The 20,029-nt window shown below is 36.1% G+C and overlaps 2 protein-coding genes across 2 annotated transcripts; one reads left to right on the top strand and one right to left on the bottom strand.

Annotated features, from left to right (window-relative positions):
- The first annotated feature begins 210 nt into the window (after positions 1-210).
- Positions 211-2,236, top strand: LOC138939109 (uncharacterized). The gene is made up of 3 exons (XM_070306654.1): positions 211-330; positions 412-496; positions 1,511-2,236. Exons 1-3 carry the CDS (start codon positions 218-220, stop codon positions 1,688-1,690), a joined length of 378 nt encoding a protein of 125 aa, XP_070162755.1. The 5' UTR covers positions 211-217; the 3' UTR covers positions 1,691-2,236.
- LOC138939108 (serine-rich adhesin for platelets) lies at positions 1,637-19,676 on the bottom strand. The gene is given in 13 exon segments (XM_070306653.1): positions 1,637-9,069; positions 9,177-9,511; positions 9,514-9,556; positions 9,558-9,845; positions 10,386-11,644; positions 12,219-12,518; positions 12,792-13,095; positions 13,588-13,915; positions 15,863-16,088; positions 16,342-16,457; positions 18,755-18,878; positions 18,977-19,078; positions 19,177-19,676. Coding segments are annotated over 10 exon segments (3,333 nt in total). The 5' UTR covers positions 16,432-16,457; positions 18,755-18,878; positions 18,977-19,078; positions 19,177-19,676; the 3' UTR covers positions 1,637-8,909.
- Positions 19,677-20,029: the final 353 nt, after the last annotated feature.

The following is a 20,029-nucleotide window of genomic DNA, read 5'->3' as shown; positions in this document are numbered from 1 at the left end:
CGCACATGCCGTTCGAATATATGTATTTCTCTTTAAAATAATATATAGTTCAATTTAAAAAATATATAAATATATAAAACATTTTTAAATTTATAACGCGCATGCATATGCATATACATATATTGTATCTTACAATAGTATTATATAATTATTAATTTATCTATGTTATTTTGTCAAATGCGAAAATTATTGTTTATATATATTGCTTATTAAACAGATGACGTTGAAATCTTTAATCAATTTTGGAAATTTTGGAAAAGCTCCTTGGGATGCATCTATCGGCGAACGTTATCATAGTGACGAAAGTGGTTATCATCACGGGTATCGCAGGTACGATAAATAAATTGCGTATTTAAAACGCATTAATATCGAGAAAAAAGCTTTCTTATAAATTACTCTTTTAAATTTTAGAAGCTCTAAAGGAAAAGATGGAAGTAGCGCTGCGCTGAGTGCATTGACCTTGCTCGCTTTCCTATTTCTTTTAAACGTTATGCAAGTAAGAATATATATGTTTTATCTTACGCTATATCATACATTTTTAAAGTTTATTTGATGAAAGATGCTTGTATCTTAATTTTGCTGTTTAAATTCTCTGATTTGAAATATTAATTAAGAGACTAATTGTAAGATGTAAACATATAAGAGTCATCGTGTATAAATCTCGCAATGCTAATTTTATGAAAATATTCGCCAATAAAAAAAAACTATTTTTTATTATCAAATTTTCTATTTTGCAAGTGGATATCTCTATTTATATTTTTTCCACGGAATCGTTAATCATGCTAAAACCGTGTTTTATATATACATATATATATATTATATTCTGATAAACATATACTTTATTTTGATATATATATATATATATATATATATATATATGTATATATATATATCAAAATAAAGTATATGTTTATCAGAAAAAAAGTGCAATGAAAAATTTTAATAAAGTGGATGCCAGATATATATATATATATACACATATATATATACAAGGTATCGCATTTGGGACAATACTCGTGTGTAGATAGAGCGGATCAAATTGAGTCGAAAAGTCCTGTATCATTTTTTTTATAACGCTTAATAAAGGAGTTATTATCGAGTAAAGTCTGGCCAATCAGCGCCGATCTTTAGCCGGGCGCACGTCAGTGAGCCGCGCGCTTGATAGTGCGGCAGCGCACACTTCACGGCGTACGGCTCACCGCGTCACCGCATGCGCCTGGTTAAAGGTTGGCGCTGATTGACCAGACTTTACTCAATAATAACTCCTTTATCAAGCAAGATAAAACAAATGAAAGATGACTTTTCGACTCAGTTTGGTCTGCTCTATCTGCACACGAGTATTATCCCAAATGATCTGGGAAACCCTGTATATATATATATATATATATATATATATATATATATATATATATATGTTTTTCTTTGTCAGTTCATTTCTTCTATTTTCTGTTCGTGATTGAAAACTCATTATTATCTAATATAATTAGTCACATATTTTGTTTTATTTCAGCAATCTTTGCAGGACAATAACTCGACACTTGTCCCGACAACCACCGCATTATTATTACGAGATACCGAAATGCCAATTGTCTTGGACAATGAAGAGGAAAAAAATATTAAGACAATGGATGATTTCGGGGATGTAGCAAATACACATGGTTCAAGAACAACGATAAAAAGTTACGCATAAGGTGTGGAGATTGACTATCTGACAGCCTTACATTTTCTAGAGAGAGATAGCTCTTTTCTCAAATATCATATTTTTATATTCGAGAATATTTTTATTCTTAGTTTCTTCTTAATTTTGAGTATTAAATTTATATATGTGCGTGTTAAGGTGGGTATACACTTAGCGAACGAACAGCGAATGCAAACGTTCGTTGTTATCATTCAGCAGATATATACGCCAAAGCGAATGCGAACAGAACGTTCGATTCATTCGGCTCGATTCTCTCATAAGGCGGTACATCAAAGACAATTCGTGCGAAACAAACGTTCAAAATGTTTCACAAGACATTCGCATTCGCTGTTTGTTCGCTAAGTGTATACCCACCTTTACACGCACGCACGCACATGCACACAAGCACGCGCGCATATTCATGTAGACATAAACGATAAATATATGAATTTATTATCTAATAAGTCATAATTGATACAACGTTTTATTACAACGAATAAGAATTCGAGCATAATTGTCAAATAATCAGCGATCGAATGTAATATAATGATTTCGAAATAATCAAACCATTCGTCAAAACACATAAACAGTTTATTTTATTTCTCTTTCTTTTTTTTTTAATAATAAGATCGTCGAATATATCATCATTGTCATTGTCATCGTCGTCGTGGTATGGTCGTTTAAACGTATTTATTTATAGCATTCGAAAATGTATTCTTCCTAATTTTATTTACATAACATTAGAAACATTTAAATATTAATTTTTATTCTATATTTTGTCATAGTCTTACATTGGATGAAAAATAATCACGAATGATCATATATTGCTGAGAAAATGGGCGATGGGCGCGCTCTTTCACCTATCGACGCATCTGGGAGAGCTTCTTGGATTCTCTCGATGAGCGTCCAATTTCTCCTCGAGCTCTGGTCAATTCGTATTCTGGAATTGCGCGATGGGCAATCTATACAATGACTTTGTTATTCTTTTCTCATTTAGTCTTAAAATGTCTTATGTTTCAAAGTATCCTATTTATAATAAATTGGAAGGTTCAAAACGAGTCTGAAAAGAGTTACCTTTTCCGGCGGATCTTTATTTTCGATAAAGCGCATATTTGGTTACATTTTCTCTAGCAACATTATTCGCACTTTTGTACGATCAATGCAATTGAGAAAAGTAAACGCGATTAGGCTGCCCGCCATTACTTCGGTCTCTCGCTCTGTACGCTCATTTAGAAAGGATTAAAAAAGATATCACGAATTCCTTATTCATTTCATTAATAAGTCTTCAAATTGTCGGAGAGTGGCCATGGCTCTCTTCTTCTCGATTAGTATCGTTATCAATAATATTCGGGAATATGATTCCCACGGATTGCACCACATTCGAGAAAAATAATCGAACGAAATATGTGTGGGAGCCCGTTTCTCTCGATTTCGTTTTCTTTTTTTCCCGAGAGATTATCGGCAAGAGTATATATTTCGATGAATATCTCGCAAATAACCGTGGGTTCACCAATTCCTATCTCTTAGACGAAAAAGGTCCTAGTTTCGTCCAAAAACAAAAGTGACCAGTGCTTTGTACACAGCCATATGTGTACTTCTACGCGTGCTAATCGGTGTAACGAATGGTCACAGATGGAAAATTTTTTCGTAAATCGAGAAATAAACATTTTATCAAAGACTATACACACGCATATATATATATATATAAACATTCTTTCACAGAAAAGTCAGTATAAGAAAGATATTGAAATAGTATAAATAAAATTAATAAGACTGTAGAAAATGGAGTAAAATAAAGTTAATGAAATAAATAGAATAAATAAAAAATAAATAAAAGAAAAAGTACAGAGATAATTATAATAATATTATTTTTTAAATAAGAATATTTATTCTTAGAAAACCTTTTGAGGGAATTCTGAAGACGCTGGATATTCAATATTTGAAATTAGAAATTAATCTTTTTCGCAATGTAATTCTTGAAACTTTAAATTCTTTTAGATTAGTTTGATTTCGATTCCCAATTTTTTATCTCTGATTATAGCGTAAAGGTGTTTACATTACATCATGTTTACTCAGTCGCATGTGGTGTAATCTCATCAGACAACGATATATGTAATGCAAATTGTACAAGGAAAAGAAAAAATTGCTCACTAACGCGAAAATGCGTTAATCACTCGCAGAGTATACGATTTCACGCGAATACATTACATTCATCTTTCGCCAATCGGAAATGCAACTGATCAATTGCTGCGCGAAACACTTTCTATTTTACAGGAGAATCGAAACCGGTATAATGCCGATGAGGTTCAAATTCCGATATCTCTGATACGTGAGAATAAGTTTTACTTTTATTTGCGACGCTAAAAACACAACGCCTGCTAATTTCAATCAGAGTAATCGCATATCTCTAGTTTGGGAAATTGAACTTGTAAAAATCGCAAGTTTCGATCCCTACTTACTTTTTATATTTATACATACATATATATATATATATATATGTATGTATGTATGTATGTATGTATATATGTAGGTATGTATGTATGAACATGTGTATTTTATGTGTATTTATATATAATATATATTCTGAAATTCGTTTAAAGCTAAACATCAAAATCTAAAAAAAGGAAATTATCTTATACAAGACACATTTATAGTTACAGGCAAGTTGCGTTTATATTTCCGCAAGATTGCCTATTGCGTGGATTGTCCGTTCCTTTTCCTTCACCGAACGGAGAAGAAGAAAAAGAAATAGAAACAGGCACGTCTGACTAATTCATGAAGAATACAGTTAATCACTTACAAGTTTATTAATCTATTAATCCATTTCTCAATTTAACTACTTCATGTTCAGATCAATCTGGGGAAGAATAGAAACGTCGGGAAGAGAGAATAAGTATAAAAACAAACTAGCGGCACGTAAAAACTCGATTCAATTTCTGTTCCTACGCAATTAATGACAAGATTTCTCTGATATATCAAGCAAGTAATTGTATGTAAATGACAAAAAAACGTTATGAAAAAAATGTCAACTAAATCGTATCTCTATCTTTCGGGAAGAATAAGTGTGGATGTTTTCCTGAAAATTTTTACGAATAAAAAAAAAGACTACATTGTAACAACTTTTTCTCTTTCTATCCTTATCAATCGAACATTAATTATTAAATAGAATATCATTAATTTTCTTATGAACGGCTTGGTGCAACAGATACAACTGGCAAAATGTTTCTATCACAACAAGATTGGTATTATCATTTTGAACACAGTGTAATTTTTATATCGCCTAGAAAACACAGTAAGAAGAATGACATTGCGAGAAAATTATCTTTGTTGTTATTATGATTGTTATTACATACGAAATAGACTGTAAAAGAGAAATAATCCAAACGCTCGAAAGAAAGAAACTATGATTAAATTGATTAATTATGTAAAAACTGATTAATTGCAATAAATAATCGAGCATAAAATATAGAAGAAATTAATGCAACAATAGTTCTTGTCCCTTACTGAAAAACTCGAAATAGAACTAGGATATTAGTATCCCGCCGATCTATAAGACAAAGATGAGAAATTTAAGAATAATGACAATAGCTGGAGGCTCAGGATTTAGAACAATTACATGGAAAAATTGACAGATAAGAGCCCAGGCGCGGGTATCAGTGCGAAAGATTATTATTATTATTAAATTTACTTAACCAATGTGCATTTAAAAATGTACATTTTGAACCGCTTTTTGGTCTATCTTCAAAAGTACAAATATATAAAGATCAAATTGGAATTTTAAAACTTGACATACACCATATCTGCAATTGCAGTCAAATCTTAAATATAACGATTATATTGTAAACCATCGACGATGAAATACGTGTGGCAATGGCGATTGAACGCTGTCCACTTAATGTGTACAGATTTCACGCGGATTTTAATGAGTCTCTTTTCCGATTATTAATTTTAATTTGAGATTTGACTGCAACTGCAAATGTGATATATGTCAAGTTTTAAAATTCCAATTTGATCTCTATATATTTGTATCTATGCTGAAGATAAAACAAAAAATGATCCAAAATGTATATTTTTAAATGCACATTGGTTAATTAAATTTAACAATAATAACACCGATACCCGCGCCCTGGGTTCTTATCTGCCAATTTTTCCATTTAAATATAAAAACTTCAAATTTATAAATATATTACATTAAGAGAGATTAATCTCCTCCAAAAGTTTTTGAGAAAATGGATTAAACTGTTTGCATTGAATCATTCCGCTGTGCCCTCGAATTTCATAGATCCAGAAAGGTATATGTAGCATCTCAATAATGTACGACTATTGTACAATCAATTTTACCCAAAGGATTATTACTCCGGCTGACGTCAAGCTGTGCGTGTATTTTGTAATATGTATACATATAATTCGCAACAATTTTCCATACGTTCACCAATGTAGAGTTTCGACATTGTTCGCACTCGTAGTTGCATCGTTTTCGATTCATGATTCGTCCTGAAATTTTGCATTTCCACGTTTATTATTTCTCACATATACCTCTTTATTATCAGGCTCAGCATAAATCACAAAGCGTACATAACAAACAAGCACAAATTTCGACGTATATTGTACGTTGTACGTGAACCACAAACACTTTGATTTCGTTGAAAAATTCGAGCTACACTAGTGAATAAACACTATGGTGAATCATAAATGCACAAATTCGATAAATTTTTTCTTTACACCATTTACATATTTCATATAAATCACGCATATTACAATCATGCACATATGTATAATACACGCATAATTTGGCATCAGCTTTATTGGAGACTGAAATAAACTGTATCTTTTCATTCGTATAATTAGTGTATTAATCCCATAGAGCACAAAATGTTGCTGCAATATTCTGTGCTGTATGGGATAAAACAATCCTAATCCTGACATTGCATGTAAATAAAAAGCAAAATTCAATTGTTTAGAATTTAGATCGATATATAATAGTATTATATAGCGTCCCTATAAAAAATCAAGCCTCGCATACGTCTCAAATCTTGTTAAAAGAATGTAAAGCAAAGATTATGAAACGAAAAATGTATAATTCAATGTACATTCTCTCTCTCTACCCCTTCCCCTCCCTCCCTCCCGCCTTCCCTTTATTCCTCTTTTCCTCTCTCTCTATTGCGTAATAATTTTAACATAAAAGTAAATATTGAGATAAATATATTTGCCAATGATGTAATTGTTAATCATCACTTCGTGATGGTATCTTATGATATTAGCTATTAAAAAGTTATCGCTTTATCAATTTTAATTTTACAATGAATTTTACGTCCACCGTATGTATGAAGAAACGAAATTGCATTTACCCCAGTATCACAATTTTATTCTGCTCGACTCTGCATATTATCTTTATAACGTTTTATATGTACTATATATTTTCTCTTAAATGTATTATATATTTTTCTAGAAAGAAAAATATATAAATAATTTTTAACTTTTCGCGTGAAAAAAAAAAGATCGAACTGTCAAGCGTTATCGAGCTGCTTTCTGAGCACTCAATGAAATAATCTTTCTACAGATACTCGTTTATCTAGATAATACGTTTCTCAGGAGGTAGATAATATAGAATTTTTTCTCTCTATCGTACGAATTCAATCTGTAAAACGCGCACGATTGATAAGCGTTACTTATCTCGACTCCCTGGAATTCTCAGCGAGCAGTGAACGACAAAAAATCACTCTCTTTGAAAAAAAATTAGCGAATTTACACGAATGATGGCTTACCAAGCCAGCTCCAAAAGCGAGAAAGATAATAAGAAAAAATCGAGGTGAGTAGAAAAGTCGTTGACGCATTAAAAGCGTTCTAACACGATAATGTGATAGCTGAAAAGATCTATGAATGCATATCGCATTCAGTAGTATTTCGACGAATATCTGAATAATTATGCGGCGTTAAATCGCCGAACGCCATAATGTATTTGCGTTCTGGTCCAAGGAAAGCGTATAATAAATGTATAACGGCGGCAAAACTGCGTTCGCGAATCCTGCGTTATGTCACGGCCATTATACAATTGCTTATGTGTATAAATACTATCATACAAGTTTAAGAAACAATCGATCAATAAATAATCGTACCGGTTTCTCCGGTTCAACATTGAATAAACTTCTTAATCTCAGTATGAGATCAACGTGCCCACGAAAATATACAATACATACCTATAAATCTACACTTATCTACATACATGATATGAAGTTTTAAAAGCTTACCCAAACATTGCGAGATCTCGCCTCATTGTCAGTGTACAATGGTTGACAAAATAATATGTTTATATCCTACTGTTATACATACATACATACATACATACGTACGTACGTACATATGTACAGACACACGCGCGCGCGCGCAAATTTTTTTTGTTGAGAAGAGGCGAGATCTCACACATCCGAGCGATATGCGAGCACTTCGCCGACGATTTTCGATGGTAGCGCGATTCTCTCTTGCTAGAAAAAATTAGCGATAGTTTGCCGAGATTTAGTAGAAATATTAGCAAGCCATCATCCGCGTCTTTCTTGATCGTAAGGAGACATCAACACGTATAGTATAAATTAGAGCAACTGACTCGTCCAATTGCACGATATTTCTTCAAAAAATATTTTTTATTAAAAAAAGTGTTATGAAACACGTAATCTCTTCATTTTTTTTTCTTAAATATAAATTTAGAACAATTCAAAGAAATAAATTCTCTTTTTGATGGCATTCAAAGCAGCTGTAAAACGAGCGCGACTAAGCGCGATCAGCGATCGAAACAGAAATAGAAAAAATCGCGATATGCGGCAGATGATATAACTCATGCATAAGTGAACAATCATGTAACATTACAATCCAAGAATTTCAATCTCGAATTTCGAATGATATCGAAGATGAGAGCGGTGTGCCTTTGATTATCGAAAATTATATCGATGTATGCACACCGTACGCTATAAAAAAGCATAGAATCTGCCAACAAGAGTAAAAACGATTCCGATTACATTCAATTGTGTATTCTCCTCGAAACTTTTCTCGTAAAAGGAACCATGTAAATGGTAACAATAATCAAAAGCCCATCTTTTCGAAATAAAACCATTGTTTGACCTATGACAGAGGCAGAAACTCGGATCTTCCGATAAGGAAAAAGGAAATCCGAAGACTCTAAGGCGTAGGTGCGCTTTGCTAAGTATTATTATTATTGTTGTTATTATTATTATTATTATTATTGGTGCTGGTTCTCATCGTTTTCCTCTTGCGATATGATGCTTGATCTATTGGACCGTACGTCGAGATCCATGGCAAAAGGTTTCGTCGAATTGCCGAGGAGCGCATGTGTACTTTGGCCGTCATCAATGCTCAGCGAACACTCTAGCGAACTATCACTGAAAGTACAGAAACAGATTTCTACTCGTCACTAGCGCCTTTGCGAATCATCCCGGGCAAGATATATAGTTGGTTAATTTTGACAATCGGTAGCCAAACGATTTACCTGACAATGCTGGCACGGTCGACAGAGTTGCCGCCAGCGGTCGGCGCTGTGCAGTTTTCACCATTGCACGGCCGTTCACCGTTGCTGCTACAAGAGGAAGTTCTGGGACTAACGCTGGTAGCGGTTGCGGTAGTTGCCGCCGCTGTCGCCTCTCGCATAGACGCCCGCCTGGATTCCTCGTGGCATTCACACTTGCACTCTTCCGGTTGCACATAACTATAACCGCCGGCAATCGTTTTTGCAATTTCGTCTTCCGGCCGTGGTATCGTTTGTATTCGCTTCGGCGCCTTTCGTTTCTCTGGAATCTCCTCAAAATTTATCCAGTTGCTCGGTCGCGTTGTTGCTGCTGTTGCTGCTGCTGCTGCTGCTGTTGTTGTTGCAGTTGCTGGTGCTCTCGGTGGCAGTGGAGGTGGACTAGGTGATTTTCCGTGACTGATAATGCTCTTGCGACCGCCGTCCGGTGGCACTCTGCCTGCAAACTCCGTAAATGTGTTCGTCGTACTGGCATATTGCCGGCGTGGACTCTTCAACTTAAAACTGTCTTCACGTGGCAGAGATATCTTCATCCGCTCTACGCGCCGCTCGTCTAGCGACGTCTGCATCACGAACTCGTCAAGTAGAGTCGGATTTATCGGTGTTGTCGAACGCGGTCTTTCGATTGGAATTGTTCTAACACAAGAATAAAATTGATGAATTTTATATTGTGTGTATGTATGTATGTATGTATGAGTGTATGTGTGTATGCGTGTATATATGTACATATGTATATATGTATACAGGATGTCTGCTAATAATCGCTTCATCTCTACCTGCACATTATAGGTGAGGCGATTATTATCAGACAACTTGTATATATGTATGTATGTATGTATACTCCGTCCAAAAAGAGAATGATCTCGGTCCGGATGAAGACGTCTGTTTCACGCAGGTCTCCACCCACAGAAGCCGTATATCTACGTATACAATATTGAGTATCTCGCCATGTTCTCCCCATTTTGCCCGCTTATGCGCGAACCGAGATCATTCTCTTTTCGGACGGAATATACATGTATATGTATATATATGTAATAAACTAACAATTTAGAGAGAGAGGGGAGAGAGGAAGATGCAAATTATATTTGCACTTTATGTATAATTTAAGATCACTACTATAATTTGACATCATTGTTTGTACATACAGATTTGGAATTTTTCGTCTAAAATAATTACCTTATTTCCTGAAGTCGTTGTTTAACAGGCAGGATAGGTACAGCGACGCTCTTCTCCAACGGTAGGGTTGTCGGTATATATGGAAGATCTTCTTCAAAACTTTCCTCGTAAAAAAGACCCTTCCGCTCGTCCGGTAGTTCCTCCGCCATCTTTTCGACCTTATTGCGAATGAATTCAATCTCCGAATCTCTTTCGGACTCTGAACTGTTGTGATCCAGATCGGATATCATGCTGGGCGTTTTTACTAAACCGTCCTTGTTGCTGACTTTATCGTCAAGGAGATCGAATCTCTTGATATCTTGCGTGGCTCGTGTAGATTCCCTAGAACTTACTTTTTTCTGTTGCGTCGATGCATCGTTGTCTATCGTCTCAGGTAGTGTGGGTTGCTGCTGACTCTCTCTACTTTTCCTCTTTGGCTTTGTTATATCCGGCTTTTTAACAATAGATTCTTTCGACGAGTCACTGGACAATATCCGCGAGTCCACCGATTTAAACTCCGATTTTATCTCTGTTTTAATCGATGATTTTACTAATGGCGATGTTTCAATTATTTTGTTAGCCTGCGCACTAATTTTCGAATCTCTTTTCGATATCTGCGAATCTTTCGGCACGCTCTGCGGAAGTTGGTTATCTCTAAACGAACTCCTGGACATAGCATGCGTTGTCACCATCGCCATCGTCTTTGTCTCGATCTGCGCCTCAGTCCTGACTTTAGCGATCGTCGACGGTGCTGGATGATGTTCAATCGACACCTTCGTGATTATGCTACTCGTTCGCTGTTCCTCGGATTCGTACTCATCCAGCAACTTGGTCGGTGTTTCCAATGGTATCGAGACACTCTCCGACGGCAAGGCCTCCTCATAATTCCTGTCGTCGGCGTGCAGGCTGATGAAGATTGAATCATCTTGGTGGTTTCTTTCTTTTTCCATATTGAACGTAAATTCCACGCGGCCGATGCTCTCTAGGGACGGATGTTCGATTCCGCTATGAGCGTCAAGATCACACGAAGCCGCGATCGCTTCATCATAACTCTTTTTTCTCTCTCGTTTCTTAAATAGACTCAACGTAGACGAAAACATCCCTTTATTCTTCGAATCCTTTTTCAAACTCGAACCCTTGTCGACAGAGACCCTCTCGCGCGACTTTGAACGGCTTCTCAGACTCTCCGTGGTGTCTTTCAGTTTCGATGTCAGATTCCGTCGTGGTTTCGTACTGGGCGACGGCGATTCCGGGCTCAATACACAACCGTCGGTTTTAGTCTGTTTATCACAAATGTAATGATTGGTATCAATATATGACTGGAAAATATTAATTATTAGATTAATGCAAAATTTAGATTCATCACTTTTCTACTAGAAATGTTTGTTTAGAATATAGGCTCCGAAATTTCCATTCATAAAAAAGACATATCGTCGTAACGTATAAAACGTTCTAATAAATCATGTAGCCCATTAAAAAATATATGATGTTAAGGAATAAATGACGCACGCGTAGCACGCGCCTTAAAATATGTTCTAACTTTTTTAAATTTCTTTCTAAATTAAATTAAATCACAAAATATATTAAAGCTAATGGATTATATTGCGTTTATCAGAAATATTTTTACATAAACTGTGTAATATATATTTTATATATATATATATATATATATAATGTATGTATATATGTATATATTATGTATCTACGTATATATGTATGTGTGTGTGTGTGCGCGCGCGCGTGTGCGTGTGTGTATTTCGTTTCCAAACTTTTTACCGATAAATATGACAAATTTTTTTTTTTTGCGTCAAAATAATAAACGCGATAATATATTTTACTGCGATGTATATGTACCTTGAACAACGAAGCAAAGCTACTCTTCCTGGATACAGGTGACGGACTAGGCGTTCGCGAGCCTTCGAGATCACGCACTTTCTGATGTCTCGGTAACTTGGGACTTCCGGTAAAGCTACTTGTCGTAGGCGTCGTCTGCACAAATTCCTTAAAGTTCTGCGCCTTTTTTCTCTTATCATTGAAATCGAGTGTCGCGGGTTTCTGAACTTCTTGAATTTGAATTTTTGTCGATTGCTGTTGCTGCTGTTGCGGTATCGTCGTCAACCCTTGTTGTTCGCCTGTTTTTTTGATGATTGGTACCTATTTCACAGTAAGATAAAAAATATATTACAGTTGTTGGTTCGTCACATATTATAAAAGAGTAAATATTTCTTTTTTTCTCACATAGAAAAGTGGAATACACTCTAATAACATCAAACTTAATATTTACAAGATTTGTGTGTGTGTGTGTGTGTGTGTTCTATATTCTCTAATAAAATTAATAAAATTCGCGTTAAAAAATTCGTTCCGATATTTCTTGATAAACAGTCAAGCAACCTATAAAATGAAAACTTGGCGGACAATCAAACCAACCTCTATATTGGCTTTCTCCAGAAATCTCTTCGTGATTTCCACCTCTCGCTTGAAAATCTCTTTTCGTTCCTCGCGACCGCGTCTTCTGGGTTTATCCAACGGATCTGGCCTCAAATTGCCTCCAACTATCGATACTTTGATACTCTCGGGAATCAGCGCCTTCGTAGTATCAGCCTCCCGCTTCAAAAGTATCTTTTCAAGATCATCGGTCTCCGGTTTCGACGGCTCTATTAGGTTGTCGGCTAGCGTCGGTTTGCTTCCGCAGAACGATGTCTCCAACAGACACTTGTGCGGACTGGGAGATCTGAAGAAATATACAACTCGAATGTGACACAACAGAAAGAAAGAGTTTTGCATATCGGCCAATCAACATAGTGTAGCGTTGTTACTATATAGAATATAAGTAAAAAAGAGTGTATAAATAACACGTCGTAAAATTTTTCCTTCAACAAAGATAATCTATATCTTTTTGGTTAATATCAAGAATTTTCAAAGGGAATAATTAATAAATTAAACTTCAAGTGAATGACAATTAAATATGTAACTACTTCATTTTTCAATCGATCTATGACACACTTGTGATTAATGCAATAAAAAACTTAATTTGATGTTGAATCACAAAGCCATAGAGAAGAAAGATGATAATTCATAAAACAGTCTCCTGATTTAGACTACCAGGAAAGGACTTGATAACTCAATTTGAACTTTTTCGCGGAACGAAATCTTATTAGCAATTTGTTCAATGATATGTATATTTTTTTTTTCTCTAGTATTATATTTCTCACGCGTTCTTCACCTAGACGAAGTTGCCGAGACAACCGAGAGCTTCCCGGAGACGCCAGATCCTTGGCTACCGACCGAAGACAATCTGGACGTTCTGCCACTGATGTTGAGCAGACATATCTCCGAGCAATTGCTGTCTTTGCGTTCACGGTCCAGTTGCTTGCCATTGTAATCCGACTGAGATCCATCTGCCTCCTTCCGCTTTCGTCTCTTAGACTCCCTTCTGAGATCCTGCTCATGAACGGGATCTTGTAAATCCAGCTCTTCCGTGGAGGATCTGAGATCTTGAGCATCCTCTTTGTAGCCCAAAGTCAGTTTGCAGCCGGGCGGAGGATCCGCACCTGTAAATCTCCATCTTTAGGCTTTTCTCTTCGTAACAACGTATCCTCTAAATCTCTCTTAAAATATCTACTAATCTAGACTAAACTAGACGATATCAACATAACGAAAGTTATTTCTCTTTTTGCATTATTGGTTCTTCTAATTGTCTACATTCGATTCCATCTCTAACATTCGAACAGCAAACTATGCCGCATTTAAGTCTCGTGCTTTCTACAAGATGTATAAAATGTCATCGAACTATTCGGAACACATTTTGCGCTCATGCTTGTCATACTTTGATTGCATACTTCGAGTAATACATTCTATGCTATTGACAGCAACAATTGAAAAAATCTTTAGAGAGCATTAAAGAGAATCGTTGTCAGAATTAACATTCAATTTAACAATAAGATATAACCGCTATATATTACACGTATTATATTCACAGGCTCCATCTATATATTCTATTTATTTGTCAGTTGCGCTAAATAAAGCTTAATATGGAATTAATAATTGTTATAGAGAACCGTCGAAAAAATCTATTCCATCAGAGAAACTCAATATATATTTCATTATTTTTTATTTTTTCAAATTATATAATCTTTATTATAATATATATAATCTTTTTTATGTGGGGAAAAGGAAGTAAAATTTTATTTCTGAAATTTTTATGTAGTCTCAATAGTCAAAGCCACATATTATATATATTATACAATACATATAATTATACCGCGAGGGCCAAAGAAAAAAATTAATGACACGTTGAGAAATTTATAAAGATCATCAATCGGTCGGTTATTCCAGTCAAGATGTAACGAATAATAGTAAGTAGAGATGTATGATATACATAATAATTAAGAAACTTGTATCGTTTAAGAGCAAGTTAGCGCGCGTGAATAAATAAAAGAATCGATGTAATTTTAGATTTAGAACATATGTACATTAATTTATGCGTCACTCACAGTATCCGTGCAAAAACCCGTTAAGTAATCGAGATAAACGAGAACAAATCCTCTTAGATCTGTCTAATTGAATTGGTCAGGAGCATATTGACCTGAGAAATCCTTTTCTAGAAAAGTTATTGGAAATATTTACAATCAACTTATGCACGCAAAGCTTTGTTCTTGCTCCCAGAGATTAGTCATCCCCGCATATCGACAATGTTTTGTACATGTTTTGTATTGACTTCCTCGCTCTCGAATTTATCTACGTATATATCAAATTTTCGTATGGTATGAATTTGCCGTATGGTTTGATTTTGTGTGCGTATATACTATGTCATATATCGTATATCGCACAAATATATGTCCTACAAAAGTAATATCTATAGTTAAGAGGATGAAATGGAATATAAGAATTACTTTCTGAAATACTCGGTAATTTCATAATCTGATTATCTGCAAAATGTTTTCGGCTAACATATACCTTTAGACGATCTTAAAATCACCATTTCTCGACTCGATTATATATCAAGCCATTAACTTACGTATATCCGTCTTTTTCAGAGAGTTCATTATTAATTCCGAGATCCATCTTATCGTATTGTCCGAATATTTGCATTCAAAAGACCTATCATATAATTCTCTTTTAATAACCCCTGTAATCCTACTAATTTCAATCTCAAACTTAATCTTCAATCTTAAACTTTTTGCGTCATTTTTACAGTTGTATTATATGTATATTATAGCCAGAGAGACGATACAAAAATTCAAAATACAATATTCAAAAAATGTCTAATGGAAAAATAGAGGAAAAAATACTTGTCAAATATTTTTCGATATTATAATTCTGGATATATGATGTATGTCGATTCAACTTAATCATAAACGATTAAAAAATCGATACATTTAATATATTTACTTATGAAATTAGTTTCGCTCAAAGTTATTTGAATATTGCGATAGGAAAATTTGACAATACAAACTTTACAAGAGCGAGAGAAGAATAATTTGCAAAAAATTAATCACCTGCGAGAAGCTCCCGCTCGGGCGACGAGTCTCTGGAATTACTGTCCTCGTGATGCGAGGAGCTGCTCGCCCTGCTGATATCAATTCGCGGGGTGCTGGGCGTCTTGAGCGAACTGCCAGGCGTTGCCGGCGTGGTAACCTCGACGATGCCCGGCATTCGCCCCGCCGCTGCCGCCGTCGTCGCCGGCGCCGCCACCGCCGCCGTCACCGCCGTCGCCGATTCCCCCTGCATTCAAATTCGTATCCTGGTTTGTCGTGGATCGTAGCACAGTCACACAGGGTTGGTTGATTGGTCGATGGTATGGTTGGTTGTTTGATGGGCTCAGATCGCGGGCCGGCTTCTCGCAGGGACGATCGAGGAGGTCGATCTCGAGATCGCGTATGTACATCAAGATCCGAGTCAAACAGTGCGAGGGAGGAAAAGAGAGAGAGAGTGAACTGGGATAAATGACTTAGAGGAAATTCGGAGTAGGACTCACGTTTTCCACCTCGTCCGATAGGTCTTCGAAGGATGCTATCGGCGCTGGTCCAAGTTTCTTTTGATGAGCACTTGGCAATCCTGACGTCATTTTCGAGTGCTCAGACTACGGTGATTCTGGAAGAATGTGAAGAAATCAAGTAATCCTTTCAATTTCTGCCGATACCTTTATCGTTTTCGTATAAAATTTTTAACGAAGCTTTCAACAAAAGCACAATTCACTTAATTATGATAGCGCGCGAAAAGAAGTATACGTTGTCGGTTCGGTTATTATGCTCTCATATTTTGTTGCCGTTGTTATAATACTTTTAGAATATGTATTATGTAATAATGTGCCAACAGGTGTACAACGCGCTATGTCTGATGCCTCAATTTCTAGTTTGATAAAGATCAAGAAATTGCTTTTAACGATACTTATAATAAATAATAAAAAAAATCATATGCTGCCATTTTCAGCTGTAAATTGAAATTTGCGACATATAAGCGCGCGTTATGTACAGCACATTTACTCCTCTTTTTCTTGCTTCATATAATTTTCAAATATCTATCTCGCTCTCTTTGCATAATTTATTAGTCATTTCATATTGAAAACTCTTTATGATTAAAAAAGAAAAGAAGAAGAAGAACATTCTTTCTTTCATTTCGAGTCAATTACGAGAAATTCATATTTATGTACCATGGGACTTACTAGTCGCGCTAAATTGTTGTATGTACATCGGCAAAAAGTAAACAGACTCTTGTTAAATGTAAATTAATAAAAATCGTCGCTGCATTAGATTTGACAAATTATCCGTGTATGTGTCGATTGTTGCACAGCTTGCTAGCGGTAGAATGCTAAGTGAAGGACGATTTCATTAGAGACAATGCTATTGACGATGTCGCACTCTCTAGCGGAATAGGTATTCATCACACTCATGGCAATTGTTTAAAAGTCGACCCAAGCTCAGATTATTCAATGAATCAAAGTTGCACAAGAAGCAAGGCACAGAGCACAGAAAATGCAACTACAAAATAAATAAGTATATGATAGATATTAAAAATAACCCGCAATCTCAAAAGTAATGACAACCGCGTTCAAAGCGCAATTTACTCCATGTCATTTCCTTACGAGGAAATGATTGCGTTTCTCACATATCAAATATGTAATTACACTTAAGAGTAATTATATGTTTGATATGTGAGAATCTATCCAATTTCAATCTATCCATTTATGGAACGCGTATGTCGCACTTGATCGCGACAAGAATTAAATTAATGTATAAACTAGCAAAATAAAATTTACGTCGTTATATAACAAGTTCTTTTCAAAGATCTTGGAAAATAGTAAACAAAAATATTCGATATAGAAAATATTCACAACAATTATAATATTATAATATTATTATATTATAAATTATAATATAGATTTCGCTTCAATCAAATCGAGGGTACTTACTTGTTAACGCATTTCTAAATAACGATTTTGAATAACGATTCATTTAACTCAAAGTTTGCGCTTAAGTTTTAATAAAAAAAAATATAGGAATGTATATATTTTTTCTATACATGTAAAGAATGGTTCCTTTGTACGAAAAATTGAAAGCAACAAAGCGACTATTCCAGTTTCAATCCGTTGTTAAATATATCTATCGCGCTCTATACTACACGTTATGCCTCATCATACTAATGATTGATTATACGACGGATACTTGAACGTTCGATATTTGTCTAACTAGAGAAAGAAAAAAATACATAAAACGCAACCTGTACAACCGCATATCGCGCATCACCGTACAAGTCAGCTTTTTCATGTACATACCTACTTGTTTTCCGCTAATCTCAGTGTGCATAGTGTATATACATATATGTATACATAGTATATATACATATATGTATACATAGTGTATAGACATATATATGTATACATATATTAGCATAGCAAAAAAATATTTCTTTTTATCGTGTCCTTTCCACTGCATATTTTTTATATTTAAAAATGATTATTCACTCAAGCCTCTTTCTTCGTTCTATCTTTTCTTTTTCGTATCAACGATATCATAGAATCGAGTCATCATGCAAAGCCTACTTTGATTTTTTTCTGCAAGCATTATCACTCGAGATCTATCCCTCATCTCTTGAGAAAGCCCATAATAAGTCGAAATACGCATAGATACCGTCAAACATCGCATTAAACACCAGCATCAGCGTCAGCGTCAGCATCAGCATCAGCATCAACATCAGCATCAGCATCAGCATCAGCATCAGCATCAGCATCAGCATCAGCATCAGCATCAGCATCAGCATCAGCATCAGCATCAGCACAGCGTCAGCATCAGCATCAGTATCAGCATCGGCATCAGCATCAGCATCAGCATCAGCATCAGCATCAGCATCAGCATCAGCATCAGCATCAGCATCAGCATCAGTATCAATACCTCTACTTCCTATTTCTGCACTCCTTTCGACGACTTATCGGTGATCTCGTTGATGCGCCCGTCGAAACCACCGTCGAGATCCAATCATCGGCATCGCCGTCATTCGGTCGTTCTCGCCTCATCTCTGTAACGCGCGTACACCATAGAGAAGTTTGCTCTCCGTTTACGTTTTTAGAGATGGCGAGTGGCGAGATCGAAGCAACGGAAAAGCGGGACACTTACCTGCCCCGCTGCTCGCGCGATTATCCTCCTCACGATGCACTATCCTATACTATCACCCCCTACGTTCTAGTTTCCTCCCTCGGTGAGAGCGTGCTCGTGCTTCTTCTCGACAAGCACAGGTATACAAATGTATTTATATATGTACATGTAATGTATCCCGGTCGCAACTCCCGATCCAATCGGAAACGACAAGTACTTACCCTAGTCTCGTGTCCTCCATTGCTACATCTATCGGGCGGCCGATCGATCCCCTTTTCCAGCTACTCCATTTCTGTATTCTTTCCTTGTGCGTCTTGCATGCAACGTGCAAGGCCTAGTTTTCTCCGCTTTCCCTTTCCTGTTTTCTTCTATCGTTTTCTTGCCTCGTTCACTGTTGCGCTCTTTTTTTTCTTTCTTGCTTCCTCTTTCTCTTTTTCTCCCGCTCGCCTTCTTCTCCTCGTTCTCGCACACTTACGGCCTGGGCCTAAACGGATCTTCTCTAGCGTAACATCTTTGCACTTTGATAGTTTACATCTTGACTAGCGGTCCACGCCAGCTCCAGCTGTCTTCCTGCTTCACAGGAGACGCACTCTCTGGCCCTCCGAACGGCAAGCGGCCACAAGCGGCACACACCACGACGACTTGCGTCCTATGGTCCTACAGTCCTACCGTCCTCCTATCACCTACCACTTACCACCGTCCTACTCAATCGCCTACCCCTGCCCCTGCCACTGTCCTATAATCATACAATTCTATCCTATTCCCTATTCGTACTCGCGCGGTTGCGCGACAAGTTACGCACGCGCACACTCCATAGCTCCATCTTGCGGTTATCTCAGGAATGTGCTTGACGAATCTCGCGCAATTTTGCGACGTTCGTCGGAACGATGAGTTTTATTCGTTTTATTTCAACTTTTTATGTAAATATATTTAACAGAGTTAATTATATAATATTGCATATATAATTATATTTCTCTCTCTCTCTTCCCCCTCTCTCTCTCTCTCTCTCTCTCTCTCTCTCTCTTTCTCTCTCTCTGATGACATTATTTTATTAATAAAAACGGCTGGCCGTGG

Source organism: Polyergus mexicanus, unplaced genomic scaffold, assembly GCF_030449975.1.
Source record: "Polyergus mexicanus isolate NDT 795.1 unplaced genomic scaffold, iyPolMexi1.0 SCAF_13, whole genome shotgun sequence".
Lineage (NCBI taxonomy): Eukaryota > Metazoa > Arthropoda > Insecta > Hymenoptera > Formicidae > Polyergus > Polyergus mexicanus.
Note: the sequence above shows the minus strand (reverse complement) of the source record. Positions and strands in the feature narration are given on the sequence as shown.